This window comes from Puntigrus tetrazona, chromosome 3, assembly GCF_018831695.1.
Source record: "Puntigrus tetrazona isolate hp1 chromosome 3, ASM1883169v1, whole genome shotgun sequence".
NCBI lineage: Eukaryota > Metazoa > Chordata > Actinopteri > Cypriniformes > Cyprinidae > Puntigrus > Puntigrus tetrazona.
Window position 1 is genome coordinate 1585708 of NC_056701.1, and position 17077 is coordinate 1602784.

Here is a 17077-nt window from a genome sequence, read left to right on the forward strand (position 1 = left end):
CTTTCAGAAATCTCTCAAACGCGTCTGAAGAAGATCCTCAGGAGAACTGCTTCTCTGAAGTCTGAAGTGTCTGTTTGCACATTTCTGAATGATTTTCTGTAGGATGTCACTGGCTTCTGTGGGCTCTTGTGTGGTGATCACTGTGGCGTGTCGATAAACGCTCTCAGAGAAAGAAAGCAGCACCTTCTCCACACGCTCCTGATCTTCTGCTGAACGCTGCTCGTGACTGAGGACCAGAACGATCACATGAGGCCCCGGATCAGACAGATTCACACACTCTCTCACCGTCCGTGTGATCTGATGAGCCGAGATGCTCGTCTGCAGCAGCTGAGGACTGTTGATGACGATCACGTGTCTGTCCTTCAGTCTTCCTCTGACTCTCTCTACAATGTCTGGAGGAGCTTCGCTGTCGAATGCTGCTCGCCCTAATATGAAGTTCCCCACCAGACTGTTTTCAGACACGCTCGAACCCAGAAGAACGATCCTCAGAGGAGTCGCTTCAATCACTGAAACACAACACACGTGCCATTTAACATCTAATGGCATTGTGATCTTTACATTCAATGTGAACAAACTGAAACACATCAGCAGAAGCTGCTTTCAATGGTTGAATAAGAGAATTTGTGTTTTGGAGGGTCTTAAATGGTTCGTCACTCCTAAATGTTCTTTAAAGTTGACCAATGTTCATCTTTATACAGACTTACTGTTGGGTGGGTCTCTTTTTTTGCTGCTGCTTCTCCTGCGGGCAGAACCACGACCAACAGCTGCAGAGACAAAACACTTACATAATCCATAATCTGACATGTTTCTTCTCACATCAGGACAATAACAATAATTAGAGGGTCAAGTTTTTTTCAGGAATGGAATATAGTGGAGTGCAAGTGTTAGAGCGACAGGTTGAAGAGATGTGTTTCTTAAAGACTTAATTTACTCAAATTAAATGGCGGAGAAGATATAAATATATGAGAGGATGTTCAAGGACACATATAAATGTGATGTCGCGTGTTAAAATTAAGCATGGAGTATAACTGCCAGAAGAACCCCGTCAAATACATTAATCTTCCTCCTGTTCTGTTTAATGTTTCTAGATGATGGTCTGTCTGAACCAAAGCCAGCTGCCTCACCTCGGCTTTTCTGCTGGACATGCTGATTTCTCATCCGTCTCTTTCCTTAGTCCTGATGTCTGTCTCTTCGTCATTCATTACACTGGGTGAGAGATTACACAGATTTATTTTAGTAACACACTAACAATCAGTTGTTAATCTTTATCATGCTATTGTAAAAATACATTTTATATGGGAATTAGTTTTCCCTAATGATAGGCTACATATTACATTTCTATGTTGACAAAACATTTCTATGTTTTTGGCTGTTGGAGTTAATGAACATCAGTTACATTGATCTGATCACGCTTTTTGTTTTGGCATCTGCAACTCATTGAATTTTTGAGTGCTCAAACTTTTTGCAAAGCACACACATTTGTCCTCTACAAAAGTACTGATTCAAACCTCTGTAAGAATATCACAGCCCTTATAAGTTAATGTTAAATACCCTTGTTGCAGTCTACCCCGCTGTTATAACGGTCAGTCAAAAGAAGCAAAAACAGCAGCCTCTACATAAAGTTTGCTTCAAAAGCAGGGTTTTTTTTAAACACTCAACAATACAAAATAATGTCGCACTTTCCTCCAATCCTCCAATGTGGAAATCCACTTTCCAATTTTCTCAAACAGATTGATAATGGTGTCAAACCATTGGTGTCAACCAAATCTTTTAAACCCAAAGACCTCTAAGAACTTTGACTTAGAGATGCCAGAAAAGCTCCATATAAACAACATAAAAGTATTCAGTTATATGCAAGGGAATGCTAAACTGTGTTACAACTTCCCCCACACCATAACGCTTTGAAATTAGCAGTTAAAACCTGCATCCTATTTTGCCTGAGAACCTAGTTTATTCTAATGAAATGTATATGATTTAATCTGCAACAGCTTGAGCTCTAAGCAAAATAAAGTTTTGGTCAATAAAATTGGATTCTTACACCAAAATATTTTTTTTCTTTATAATATCTATTTAGAGACTTAATACTCACTCATATGATACCGGGGCGAAGTGGGTAAATGATTAAATTATCACGTGACTCCTAGCTTATCCCTGATAGGTGGAAATTGTGGCGTTACAACTCTCCCCATGTTACAACTATACCCGTTCCCCACATTGGATTTAACCACAAAAAAAGCTTTAAAAATTGGGTTTTACATATATAGAAACTGAATACTGTCAAGACCATAACTGATCCTTACTATAAGCAGGATACGAAAGCTATGGCCACCTTGCTCTCGAAGATGTTTTTAGTTTCATTTGTCCAGTGGTTATTAACTATGAATAATCGTTGCTTTTAATGCTTTCGCGCTCTTTCGACTTAAGAATCTGTCAAAGACGTACCGTGAATGTCGTAAAGTCTCTTTCACGACAACTTCAACGAAGAAGAAGAGATTCTGTTTCTGGAGCGCTTTCCGTGAACGAAACGAAAGTGAAACCAGTCATTTCGGCTGCCTATGCGGTTATAAAATAATAATAATCATCTTGTGCTGTTTAGCATATTTATATAACATACTATGTTATATACACAAACAACGTCTTTAAAAGTAATACCTGTATGTCAGAGATGTGCCGCTCCCCTCATCAAAACAGGAAGAAACTGGTGTGGGAGGAGTTACCAAACACTTTCCAGGTGAAGCGGCTAAACGAAGGTAAATTTTTTTGCTAAAAGGGCGTGACCTTGTGATGTCACTGCACGAGGAAGTCATTACTAATCACTGGGCAAAATTCATGTATATTTTCATGTAAATGCGAAGCATAACAATAAAATATAAACAATGTTATATTTTTTAAAAGCAGCATTGCGTTATTTGTAGTACTGAACAAAAGTCTAGTTTTAATCAGTGCAGGCTGCTAATATTTGAAAAATTTGCTGGTGACCTTTTATTGGCTCTGTTTTTTAAACCTAATATTATTTACGCTTTATATACAGCTTAAAAATGATGTTGTCATGATATCAGTCCAAACCCCCGCCCCTCACCCCGTCTTGGACTCTTATTTAGAAATGTTTGTTCCCCATTGTTTCTGTGTTCCCTTGTTCCTTTGCCCACCTTAGTAATAAGTAAGTTTTCTTAGTAATGGATTAGCTCCTCCCCCTTGTTACCTCGTTATCCTGTCTATTTATAATCCATTCAGTTCCTCAGTATTTGGTTTGGTTCTCTCCAACAGTAGTGTTAGCTACTTTACCAAGCTACGACATCTGCTTAGGATCACTGCTGATTGGTTAGGCTCGGCGTCTCAGAGACCCTTTTAGCCCTTTTGACTTATGCATAGAAATTATGGACCCATCCCACATTTTTGAGTGTTGCAGAGAAACAAGATACAACTTCTCCCAAAAAGGTGGAGGCTTTTTAGCTTGCGGTTCCCTGGAGACACACTTCACCTTCTGAACGTGCGTTTGGCCAGTTTTCATTAACAGTTTCTTCAATTTGGATTATTGCAAGGATTTCATGAAATATTATACGGTTTAATAAAGCACCACAGTCACAAAATGTCATTTCTGAGCACCAAATACAAATTAAGCTAACCTGCTAGCATGCAAAACACAACATTAAAGACATCTGCATGTGCAAGGCTACGCATTTTCCTCATCTTCACGCCAGCGTCTATGACATGCTGACCTTTTTGTAGATGTGCCGGATGCACGTATGAGACATGTGAAGTAGTGTGTCTTGTTTGTTACTTTGACCGAGCCAGCTCCCTATACTGCTTGCTGGATTTCTCTTTCGTTTATACCAATAAAACTCCTAAAAGATCCTTTAGCCCTAGACAGGGTGTTTCTCAGACCCGTCTAACAGCATGTTCTCATTTTCTCTTTCCTGTTGTTTCTCTATGATCGGACGATCTAAGTCTAATGGATGTTCATTCTTGCTCATTTCTCAAATGGAACTCATTTTTAACCAGATATTATAAAAACAAAATGTAAAGGCGATTGAATGCGAATACAAGACCTGACTGAGATGAAACATTAGAGAGCTGGATCTAGTCGTTCATTTAGTTTTTTGTTCTCTTGCAGAAACCTTCCACTCTTGATCGTTTCTTTCACTCTGGAGTCATAAAATAGACAAGTTCACTCTCTCCATGGTTTTAGAAACTTCAGCACGCAGGTACCACATCTTTTATGATATTTATTACTATTCTTGTTTTATTATTAGATCATTACAGCAGAGTCTACTTTTTTACAATTGTTTTTAATGGCAATGCTTTCAGTTTCACCCTGTTCTCACGTTACACCGAGTAGCAGTGACAAAATGTGTCTCCTAGCATTGCACAGATTGCTCCTCAAAAGCAAGACATACTTATTTGGAAATGTAGTTGTTATTCAGATTGCATTAATATGTTGCTTTTGGATCTTTCACTCATTAAAACGTGTATTTAACAATTAGTTAAGCATAAAATCCAATCACATGCAGGATGAAATGCAGATATAGTAAGATTTACTTATATATCATGTTTTATACAGCTTGAAATAGTTGTAAATAACTAAAGTAAGCGTCAGCGGTCTTCGTTTTTATGAATTAGCCATTTCAATTACTTTTCGAATTTCAATTTCATTTCCAATTAGTATTAGTATTTCAGTTACAATTACTAAATCTGTGAACGCTGGATAAGACAATGTTCCACGCACTTTTTAAAATCCATAGTAAACGAAGAAGTGGTGTGTTTTTAGCTCTGAGGGACCTAACTATAATAAAGAGACATGTTCAAACAGATGAAATGTGCGCAGTGGCTTTGAGATCACATGCCATGCACCAGACCGGTTTTACATGTTGATTAAAAATAAACTTGCCTGGGGCGTAACGTAACCTCTCATCGGAGCATGAAACAAACACGTATAGACACACTATTACAGAATATTGTTTAAAGCTGAAGTGAATATGAACGCATGTAGATGGACGGGCTTCGGGTGAGCTGAAGGACATTCAGAGACGATGGCTGACAGAGAAGGCAGATGTGAGTTAAACTTTCATGATCGCTCTTCTTATATTCAGCCTAAGTGGTTATTAATGAGAATGTGTTTAATAACCAAACCGACCGGGGGTATCGTTCGTGGGGGAGATGATGCACGTGAGCTTCGGGGCTTTTAATTACCTATGTTTTTTAAACCTAATGACTAAATGTTTTATTTTCACTTTAGATATTTGAAAAAAAACGATGTTGCTTCTTTAATAGCACTATGCATCATTTTGTTTTGAGTGAAGGATGCAGCTCCTTCAACACAATCATCAAAAGTATGATGTTAAATATTAGGGTGAATGAAAATCCTGATTAATAGAAATGTTTAAAAGAATTGAAAATATCAAACGGACGAGCCAGTGCTGTCAAAATGAGTTTATTAGCACAGTTCAACAGTGTTAAAAATATTTATTTTGTGTCTGTATACTCAAAACTTGCTGAAAGGCAAAGGTAAAAATAACATGTATTATAATGGGTGTGAATAATGCTAAGATTGTTTTAAGTTCACTTAAATTTAGTCTAATAAATGTTCAAACTGATAGCTGTAATGTTGAATGGCTGTAGTCAGTGGATAAATATTAAACATTACCTCAGTTCGTTTATCAATGTGTTTACCATTTGTTCTTCTACAGATCTCCAGTTCTTTTAAATAATCAAACAATTATTAACTAATAAATAAGCTTTGTTGTAATGCTTTTCTCTGTGCAGCGGGTGATCGGAGGACCAGGGAAAGACGTGAAAGGAGCCAGAGCATGGGAGAACGTCCCATGAGTAAATATTTGAATCAAACAGAACAGTCTGTAGATTTAAACAGCTAATACTGCTTTTTCATAGCACGTGTGTGTGTGTGTGTGTGTGTGTGTGTGTGTGTGTGTGTGTGTGTGTGTGTGTGTTTTGTTTTCTTGCAGTGGACAGTAGTGCAGATTTGGATAGCCCTGACAGTAAGTAAAAGAAGTGTGATATTTTTATATTTTTAATGAGCTGTGAGTGACGCCTGCTAATACATAAATTTAGATATTAGAAGTATTTAGACATTTTTGATGAGCTCTAATGTCACATGGACTACTTTTAACAATGTCCTGGGTCGGGGAATATTCCCTTTAATTATAAGTTCTTAATACTTTATTTTATATTTAAAGCTGCTGTCCATAACGTTTTTATTATTTCGGATTATAAACGATCCAAAATTAATTTCTGGCCAAGTACGTAACCAGCCAGTGTTCCAAACCTTCAAAATCTCCTCACCTTAGCCCAATTCACAACAGTAGGCTTGTAAAGATGTTTTTTTAATTCGAGCGATACTGTAAAATACAAACACGCTGCCAAGCATGCTGGGACGTCTTTGTGTCCCGAGTACAGTCCCAGCTAATATTGGCTGTCACATGTAAGAATGCTGCAGATGATGGATCATTGATAGCCTTTTTCACCGCAGATACTTCAAAGTCAATATGGCAGTCATCAGTAAAAACTACTGGATATTCACCAGTGTTTATACTTCAAGCTATATAATTAGAGCCTGCCCTCTGAGAAATACAGGCATAATAACGTTATTTTTAGTGATCTCTGACTGGCGAAGTCGAGCAAGATTAGCGGCGACGTGAATAGCAAACTTACTGAATTAATTTTTTTTTGTAATAAAAGCACATGAATTAGAAAAGTGGGTGACACCTTAGTTTAGGGTACAATTCTCACTATTTACGAACTATAAAATATGACTTTTACCAAAATAAACGTCTCATTTTCTGCTTTTTAATAGTTAGTAGTTACTAAGTAGTTACTTTAATATAGGTATATATTATATATTATATATAACATGTATATATATAGGTAATAATAAGATAGTTGCTAAGTTTAGGTCTTAAGGATCTAAAATGTGATCATGCATAATAAGACATTATTAAACAGCCAATATGCTAATAATATGCATGCTAATAACTACATAGTTTATAGTGAGAATGGCCCCTAAAGTAAAATATATTGAAAAATATGTTCACCTACAAACTATAAAAACTGTATATAACTATGTAAACTATGTTGTTAGCTACTTTGCTGTACATGCCCAAAAACGTAATCATAACCTAAAAATGAATCAGAAAATAATGAAGTACAGTCAATTAACAGAAACCAATCTGACTTTGCAAAAGCAATCAGATTATTTATTTTAATGCATGTTATTGTGGATTTTAAAACTGGGTTTCTGGTTTTTGTTTACAGAATTTTGCATTATTTTAAACATTAAATTAAACAGACAGCTATGTGATATAGCATGAAGTTTTACAAGATAATTTTTAAGCTGTTTAAAGACTTTTTGAATTACACATTTTCTTTGTGCTACCTTTAAGAAAATGAACCCAAAAGCAATGAACAAACAATGGAGAATATTAAAACGTCAGTAACTGAAGAAAAGCACAGGGTGAGTAATTAAACCTAACTACTGCCCTTTTTCATAAATGTTTAATGTATCTTTCATCGTAAATGTGTTACTGGGATCAAAATACTTACAGTACTTACTGACTATAAAGACAGCATAAAACATGAACAAAACAGTGATAAATGCATATACATTACGCAATAAATTGAGTCATTTAGATCACCAAAAAGAAGAAGGTGTTGTAATCTCTGAGAAGGCTAAGAAAAGTGTCTAATTCTTTTCCTAAGATGCCATAGTCAAGAAAATGTTAAGGGTGGGGGTGGGTGGTTGGTGAAGGGATGGCACTCCTGTTCAAAGGCCACAGAGGATGGTCGAACAATCTGGAGCAGGACAATATACAACATCCAGGGAGGTGCAGATGGAGGAGGAGCCAGGACGGAGCTGCTGAAGGAAGAATCCAGGAGAAGCTTACAGAGGGAGGAGCCAGGAGCTCGAGGAACCAGGAGAAGGAGGAACCAGACAAGACCCAGGCCACTGCCCAGAAGGTTGCCCACAGTGAAGCTGATGGAGAAAAGAGCCATGGTGGAGGAAGTGCTGACAACTCCAGGGGAAACTGACAGAGGTGGAGATTGTGGTGAGGGAGCATAGGGTGTAGATAGACAATTAAATATCCAGGAAATGCAGATGATGGCCAAGGTGGTGCAAAGGCTCAGACAACCAAGGTCCAGGTGGGGAGCAGGAGCGACAGAAGACCAAGGTGAAGATGGAGGGAGGGAGGAGCCTGACAAGGCCAGAGGAGAGATGAGGTGAAGTGGGAGGAGAGTAGTCTGACTATCTGAGCTCATTCTTAGAATGCAGCATCAGTGTGACTCCCAGCACAGAGAGTGCAGCGGAGCGGGAATGATGTCCGTAGTTGTGACAGGGCAGAGAGATAATCCAGGGCAAACAGACAGTTTAGGCACAACCTTCATGGTCGTAAGAGGACTGATAGATATTCCAGGGCAGAATATATCCATGCCCATGTTTTAAGATTCAGTCAGATTTCCAGTCTGGTGATATTCAGCGGTACAGCACAGCTGGAATTTCACCAATATGGATCCCCATTTGGCAGGGGATTTGCCACATCACTAGACAAAACAACAGTAGTAGTCTGAAAATGTTAGATCTAGGCATTCAGCATAACGTCTCATTCTCTCAAGCAATATATAACCATGGTTCCATGAGGGAATGAGACACTGCATACTAAAAAAGCTATGGGAACTGCTATCTAAAACTGCTATGTAACCTGTCCAATGGAAGGGCACAACTTCATAGGCAGGTGACGTCAGAGGCCAGGAAGCATGAAAGCATGGCAAAGCCGGCGTCAGCCTCATGTCATGAAGAATTGCGCTGGCAAGGATTCCAGAAGTATGGCAACAGGATGCAGTGTCTCGTTCCCTCAAGGAATTATGGTTTTATTCATATACAGGATACATTCCTTTTCGGGAACTCAAACTGCGTCTGATAATGCTATGGGACGAGCTGCCCACACTGCAAATTCCAAGTCCCTGTTTTGTGTCTCAACATACACCACTGGGACTAGAACTGATGACTCTGGGCTCATACCAACATCTAGGCCATAAAACCGGACAAAGGTAAAGAGGGTGGACCACGGACACCTGCAGAGCAGGCCTTTGAGGTCGCCATTCTCCTTGTGGAGTGAGCCCTGATTCTTCACAGTATAGGGAGACCAAAGGACTCATAACGAGTCATGATTGTCTTGACAATCTAGCAACTGAAGGTCAGTTGGTCCAAATTTCTACACAAGGTGGCTCAGTGCTCACACTGGACACACATAATCAAGCTTTTTTTGGTCCAAATCTTGAAAGGGAAGAAGATGAACAACCTAAAGCAATATAGGCCGTGGTACAGTAGTGGGATTCAGTAGGAGTGTGACATGCTCGAGGATACAGAAAAGCTTTCTCCAGTTGGGGTGCAAAGTCTAAAAATAAAAGTGCCACTGAAGGGGCCTGAAGGTCACCCCTCAGGGGCCACGCCCACAGTTTCTATTACTTCAGGCAGGGATGCAGAATGGCGCCCCTGCTTGGATCCCTCCTGACTGTAATCTCCCACAGAGAGCAGCCTAGAAGGGAAATCAGGTACAAGAACCATACTCGTCCTGGCCAGAACGGGGCTACTAAAGTAGGCAAACACCGTCTCTGCGCACTCTTGTCAGAGCTCCCAGGAGCAGATCGATCACAGCTGAGCTGGAGGAGCTAGAGAGAACCAGAGAAACTCTGTCTGATGAATTGTTCTCCATATCTTCTGAATATCTTCTCCATTCCCTGGGCCTCAGGCCCTGTTTCAACAGTACGCCTACTCCCATATTCAGGTGCCCAGGAATGTAAAGTGCTCTCAGAGAGAGAGGAACTTGTCCTGGAACCACAGGAGGATCTGGTGTGCCAGCTTGTACAAAGGGTGCAAACGCAGAGCCCCCTATTGGTAGATTTAAGAGACCACTGATGTGTTGTAGGTGTGCACCTATACATGATGATCTCTCAGGTCTGGGAGAAAGTGTTTCAGTGCATGAAACATGGCCAGCATCTCAAGGCAGAGGATGTGCCACATGAGATGACGACTGGTCCACAGACTGCGGGGGCTGAGTGGCTGAGTGACTGCTCCCCAAACGTCTGTTCGCGTCTGTCACTAATGATAATTGTCGAAACTGAGCTCCCAGCACTGGGCCCTGATTCAGAAACCAAGGGTTTCGTCACATGTTTAAGGCTTGCACACATTGTCAGGAGACTTTGATCATGCAAAGAGGATTTCTCCTCTGGGAAAACTCCTTGGTTTGAGCCACCACTGTAGGGGTCTCATGTACAGCAGGCCAAAAGGTATGACATTGGATGCAGCTGCCATCAGACCCAGCAGCCTCTGAAACTGCTTGACAGTGAGTGACTGACCTTCCCTCACACTTCTGACAAAGTTGAGAATTTACCTGATCCAAGCAGGGGACATTTGGGCCTGCATTGTGGTCAAATTCCAAACCACGCCTAGATAAGTGGTCCTCTGCTCCGAGAAAGCACAGTCTCAATCCCAAAGCCCAAACTGTATTTGTATTTACAGTCTGCAGGACCCATTCAGACACATTTGGCAGCAGTCTCCACGCTGCTAAATTACCTACTTAGGAAACCAGCCTCTCGCTATCCTTACATGCCTCACAAAATGAGGAGTTGGTACTTGCTGAGGATCCTCCATGCAGCGGCCCTCTAAGCTGGAAAGTGGTGAGGAAACCTGAAATGACACAACTTGCATACCTGTCTGGCATGCCTGTGATACAACAGCAGTGTGCAGACACATGCCAGCATGACCTGCTGCTGAGTACTCATAGCCCAATGTATTAATATTGCACATAACGGCTTGGAAAGCATTTTGATGCCACACTGATTGCAAAAGAGCTTTATGAGTGTCTGTTCAACCCATGGAATAATTCTCATGATCTTGAAGTTTGGTTAAAAGAACATATTCTACTGTGTAAGTAACTGAGGTAAACTATGAGAGAATAATAAACTGACATTAAGTTTTGCTACAATATAACTTTTTATGTAAGAATTGTCTGTCTAGATGCATTGTATTGTTCAAAATATATTTATTTATCCAACAGGAAAAAAACAAGGACGTAGGAACAGGAGTTACACCAGATCGGTGGCTACCAGAAGAGAATAAAAAAATTGATTCTCTATGTCAAAGACTTCATTATGAACAATGGCGCCATCACAAACTGAGAGCTACTGATGTTCTTCAGATCAACAAACATTCATTACAGTCTCTCGAGTCTTGTGCTGAAGAAGAACTAATTCAGACATTCATACAAAAACTAATGACAATGAACTACAGAGCAAGATACATTCATGTTAATAAGGCCAAAGAACAGGTTACAGTGCAACAACGAGATAGTAACTCTGAAGATGAGTGTACTATATTTGATCATTTTTTGATATATCTTTATCTAACAAAGGAACAAGTCAATCTGATCTCATTCACCCCATGGATATTCAGATGGTCGTGTTTCATTGTGCTGATAGTTTCCTGAAGCAGCTGATGTTGACTAAACTTTCTCAGTGTCAGTACGCTCTGCCTCTGCTTGTTCCTGATCCCGACACACAGCAGGCTGAGTTTCCTCTCTGGACCTTCAGAAAAATCAACAAGAGCTGGAAGATGAGAAACACCAATAATGAGAACATCAGTCAAACCCAGCCGATCTACAAGACACAAACTCCAATGGTTTTTTTCTTCAGGTTTGGCTCTGTGTCTTCATCCAAGTCTCAGCTGATGAACTGTCTGATCAATGAGAAGCACAACACGTTCTTCCACAGGAACTGTACAGGGAGTAGCAAAACCAGAGTCCTGATGGATGGAGTGGTGGAGATCGCCTGGTTCTGCCCCTCTGGGAAAAACACAGATAAATTCAATGACTGTGTAGCGTTCTGTAATCTACACGGTGATGCAGGAGACCATGAGAAACAGCTGCAGATCCTCACTAAAATGAGCTCCGTCAATGTTGTTCTTCTACCACGATTTCAGAGGAATGACAGAAGTGCAAAAATAATCCAAAACCTGTTTGAAGACAGAAAGCCACTCATTTGTATTTTTACTGAAGATGATTCTACTGTAACTGAGATGAAGAAAGGGAAATTCAAAATTGGTTTGAAAGACAGAAATCAGTCAGATGTATCTGAAGACCTCAGAAGAGTTATAAATGATTGTCTCTCAAAATCATCTTCCACTTTCAGACTTGAAGATGTGTCCAAACAGTCAGACATTAGAGTAGATGAAAAAAATGATGATGACTGCAGGAGAGGAAGAGAGGCAGCACAGCAGATGATTAGTTTACTGGAGGAGAAAGATCTGACCAAAATCAAAGAATTATTTCTGCCTCATCAGGGACAACTGTGGCATCAGTGGTGTCAGAAGAACAAAGAACTACATCGACCTCGAGGAGATGAGATTGAAATGGACATTAGTAGAAAACACACAGACTTGAAGAAAATCCGTGAACAGCAGCACATAACTGACATCAGTGAGTTCATGAAGCTCTTTATTAATGAAATTTGTTCAAATGCTGTAACTAAAAATACATATTTTCTAAAATGGCTTGAAATATTCCTGGATGAATATATGACTGCTGGATTTTCTACTATACAAGACAAATATGATGAAAAGTGGTCAACAGTTGTAAGACTAAAAGAGAATTATGATAAATTGGAACAACTGACAGCTGAACAAACTGAACTAGACAGAATATCTGAGGAACTGCAAGCTTCATCCTTTGGTTTGGAGCACATCATGAGGGAGATCGGTCAGATCTATGAATCATGTTCATCTGTGAAGGAGAACAAGAAAGACCTGCAGGTTCTTCTCTTCTCTCTCCGGGTCTTGCAGCAGAGATGATGATCTCTGGATCTCCACTGGAGCTGATGGATGGAGATGCTGCTCATGTTCCTGTGATCTGGATCTCTGCTGTTCTAGATCAACTCGTCCAGAAACTGGGAGACCAGAGAGTCTTTGTGCTGTCAGTTTTAGGGATCCAGAGCTCTGGGAAATCCACCATGCTGAATGCCATGTTTGGACTCCAGTTTGCTGTCAGTGCTGGCAGATGCACCAGAGGAGCTTTCATGCAGCTGGTCAGAGTCTCAGATGAAATGAAAACACAGATGAACTTTGACTATATTCTGGTTGTTGATACTGAAGGCCTTCATGCTCTAGAACTGGCTGGAAGATCAACAAAGGATCATGACAATGAACTAGCCACATTTGTTGTTGGTCTTGCAAATTTGACTCTGATCAACATTTTTGGAGAAAACCCATCTGAGATGCAGGAGATTCTTGAGATTATTGTTCAAGCCTTCATGAGGATGAAGAAGGTCAAACTGAATCCAAGCTGTGTGTTTGTGCATCAGAACGTCTCAGACATCACAGCTGAAGAGAAAAATAAGGAGGCAAGAAGACGACTGCAGGAGAAACTGGATGAAATGACAAAACTAGCTGCTGAAGAGGAAGTCTATGATGCAGAATATTTCAGTGATATAATTAGATTTGATGTTCAGAAAGATGTGACATATTTTGCTCATCTCTGGGAAGGAAACCCACCAATGGCACCACCAAACCCAATCTACTGTGAGAATATTCAAGAACTTAAGAAAATTATTATGTCTCATGCAGAAAAATCTGATAAAATGATGCTGGCACACTTAAAAGTTTGCATTAAAGATCTCTGGGATGCTTTGTTAAAGGAACAATTTGTCTTTAGCTTCAGAAATTCTCTGGAGATTTCAGTCTACAGGAAACTGGAGACCAAATACAGCAAGTGGTCCTGGACTCTTCGTAGTGCCATGATGGAAACTGAGAACAAACTGCACAACAAAATAGAAAATGAAGCAATTCATGAGATTGAAGAAACTGCTCTTCACAGAGAAATGAAGGAAACGAGTGAAGAAGTGGAAAAATCAATGACAGAATTCTTTGAGAAAGACACAGATGCAAATATATTGATTCACTGGAAATCATCATTTGAAATCAAAATCAGAGATGTTCAGGAAAGCATTGTGAAAGAAACAAAGCGAAAATTAAGTGAGATTCTTCAACAGAGAGACCTAAAGAAAAAGATAGATGCTCAGAGGACACATCATGAAAACACTCTCTATGAAAAGAGCAAAGAACTTGCTCTAAAACTTAAGCAGAAAGCAAAAAATGAAGAAACACTGAAAAAAGAATTTGATTTGTTTTGGCAACAGAGCGTAAAGAAGATCATTAGAGAAACTCCTGCAATCAAAAACATTGACATAATAGCAGATGTAAAAAGGCTTCTCAGTGAAATACATCAGGGTTATGTCCCTGTAGAACAGAGAAAAGAAGGCAGTGAATACAATATTTTAAATGTGATAAGTTATTGTGAATATGTTATTTTAAAGAGATCGACAAAAAAAGAGATTAGAGACACTGCAAAGAGCCCTTGCCGAACAGTAAAAGCATCATTTGGACATGCTCAAAGTTTGTCTATAGAGGATGAAGCCCAGATCAAATCATTAGTCACAGATGTTGCTCATCAGACAGACACAATGATTCAGTCATTTAACATTTCCAAGATGGGGTACAACATCAGCTGTATTCAAAAACTTACAGATTACATAAAGACGAGAGTAACGGAACATCAGGAAGGACAAGTGAAATATGTATTCAAGAAACAGTTCTTTCTAGATTTAGATCTTTACACCTGTCAGAGAGCAAAGGAGAATATCACTGATCAACAAAGACTGTTCAGGGAAGCCAATGATCCTGTTCTCTATTTGGAAAGGAAAAGGGAAGAGTACTACAATATTTTCCAAAAATACTGTCAAGGAGCTGCATCAGCTGCCATTTTTGGAGAGATCATCTGTCAGAAACTGAAAGAGCCCATTGAGCAGAGCGTCTACAAGAAGACTGCCAGAGATCTGACAGGTGAAATAAGATCAAACTGTGAATCACTGAATGGAAACAGATCAAATCTGGAGAAACACATCTTAAAGACACTGGCAGAAGAGGAGAACTTTGACAAATACATGAACTACATTAATACACCCAGAGATTACTTCAAAAGTTTCATCAGAGATGAAGCCAATCGCTACATCAATGATAAGTTCAGTGTCAGTGTTTTACCCAAGATGAAGGAGAACATTAAACTCCTGCAGCAGAAGATTTTGGAGGCAGCTCATGAAGCTACTGATCATGTTCAAAAGAGCAGAGAAAATGTTGGTTTGTGGTTGAAGAGTTTCACACAGCAGCTCTCAGACGAGCTGATCTTCTCTGAAAAAGACTTCAGTGGAGTCAAACATGATGATGTTGATGATTTCAACCTCCTAGAAGATGTGATAAGACAAGAACTTCCTGCTATAATGTCAGACATCAACAGTAGATTCAACACAAATACCTTTCCAGTAAATTTGGATTACAAGTTCAGGCCAGATAAGCTTCTGATTGATCACTTCTGCAAATGCTGTTGGGTTCAGTGTCCGTTCTGTAAAGCCATCTGCACCAACACTATAGAAAACCATGATGGAGATCACAGTGTTTCCTTTCATCGTGTTATAGGACTAAACGGAATACATTACTGTAATACAGAGCACCTGTCTGCCCATATCTGCACATCAGCAATAGCAAACAGTGCTCTATATTTTTATCCCAATGAATTACAAAAAGTCCTCTGGAGAGATTACAGAACAGCAGGAGAAGATTATGCAAAGTGGAGCATCACCTCTGATCTATCTGAACTGCCCTACTGGAAATGGTTTGTGTGTCACTTCCAGGAGGATCTGAAAAAATACTACAGTAAAAATTTGATGGACAGGGTAAGATCCCCGATGAATGGAAGAAATACACTAAACACATTTCTCTAGAGACTTTGGATAAATACATTTAGTTTCTCATTTGTAAGTCATTTTGTTTATCACATTAAATTCTCAGTTCTCTGAATACTGTACATTTGAGAACAGTGCAAAGATTTTCAAAGCCTTTGAAAACTAATTTTTAAAAAGGACATGCAAATGTTCTCAATTCCAGTACTCCCCCCTGCTCTTGTATTTTGCATGTATCTTTTTGTCAACACACCTGATCCAGATCATCAGCTTCTTAGAAGTGAGCACTGTGCATGAACAGTTTTTTGATTGATATGCTCTCTACACCATGTTTATTGCTCCCTATTTAGTGAGCAGGGGAAGTCTGCTAAAGTTTACTGAACATTCATTCACGGATTTGCGCTGTGCAACGTCTTCACACATAGACAAGGGTGACATACCTCTGTAATTTGATATCATTTAAATTCACGTCCTGCACTCTTCAGTACATTTTGATTGGAACATATGTGTTATCAATTGAAATCATTGTGCAATATCCCGATGTCCACTTTGCAGAGCACCTGCATTTGAATAGAGCAAATGTCTGATACGATAAGAGAAATAAACAAAATATGCAGAGGACTGGAATAGAGAATCGTTGATCTAAAGCACCATGAATGAAGACTATGAAAATTCTTTAGTTTTATCAGATTCCTTCTTCAGTAAGTTCTGTGCATTGCAGCCAAATTAAGCACATAGACGTTTGAAATTTATAAACCAAGTTTCACAGACAGCGCTTAGCCTAAACCAGGATTAGGCCACAGTTCAATCAGGAAATTTAAGCAATTTTTCAGGTTCTCTGAGTTGAAACAGCTCAAAATTTACATTGTAGTCTAGGACTAGGCTTAAGTCTTGTCTGTGAAACCAAGGGTTACAAACCCCAAAGGGGTGTATTTGGCACAGAAATACACTGTGATGTGTCCAACAAGTTTCACTGTAACCCTTCAAAACATTCAAACAAGCTATGTGTTCAGAATTACATGAAAATTAAACACAGTCCAAGTCCAAAATTAAGCAGAGGTAGGTCATAATGACGTGCCTACATTTGTTCAAAGGCAACTCCTCACTGTCCCATATGCTGAGTTCAAATACAGAAGCTAGAATTGTGTTTTTTTTCTTTTCATCTTTGAAGATGTTTTGTATATATATATATATATAAATAAATATATATTACCTTTTCGTTGCCATTATTTCTCATACATTGATATTCTTGTTTTTCCCTGTTTGTGTACAATAAACTCAC

General features: G+C 39.4%; 2 protein-coding genes and 1 long non-coding RNA gene across 3 annotated transcripts; 1 reads left to right on the forward strand and 2 right to left on the reverse strand.

The window, feature by feature from the left end:
• Positions 1–3: 3 nt before the first annotated feature.
• Positions 4–804, reverse strand: LOC122332889 (GTPase IMAP family member 5-like). Its single transcript, XM_043230346.1, has 2 exons — positions 705–804; positions 4–506 (listed from the first exon to the last, which is right to left on the reverse strand). Exons 1-2 carry the CDS (start codon positions 802–804, stop codon positions 4–6), a joined length of 603 nt encoding a protein of 200 aa, XP_043086281.1.
• Positions 805–1133: 329 nt separating this feature from the next.
• On the reverse strand, positions 1134–2722 carry LOC122330691. The gene is made up of 3 exons (XR_006248054.1): positions 2653–2722; positions 2443–2553; positions 1134–1206 (listed from the first exon to the last, which is right to left on the reverse strand). It is a non-coding gene; the product is annotated as an uncharacterized LOC122330691 (long non-coding RNA).
• Positions 2723–4970: 2248 nt separating this feature from the next.
• On the forward strand, positions 4971–15947 carry LOC122329650 (interferon-induced very large GTPase 1-like). The gene is given in 8 exon segments (XM_043226055.1): positions 4971–5052; positions 5764–5826; positions 5964–5996; positions 7398–7468; positions 11070–11399; positions 11402–12830; positions 12833–15772; positions 15775–15947. Coding segments are annotated over 8 exon segments (4974 nt in total). The 5' UTR covers positions 4971–5030; the 3' UTR covers positions 15861–15947.
• Positions 15948–17077: the final 1130 nt, after the last annotated feature.

Excerpts from the sequence above, each read along its gene's own strand:
- LOC122332889 (XM_043230346.1), bottom strand. The coding sequence starts at position 804 with ATGTCAGATTATGGATTATGTAAGTGTTTTGTCTCTGCAGCTGTTGGT. Across the intron at positions 507-704 it reads AAAAAGAGACCCACCCAACA|TGATTGAAGCGACTCCTCTG; the intron begins GTAAGTCTGTAT and ends GTTGTGTTTCAG.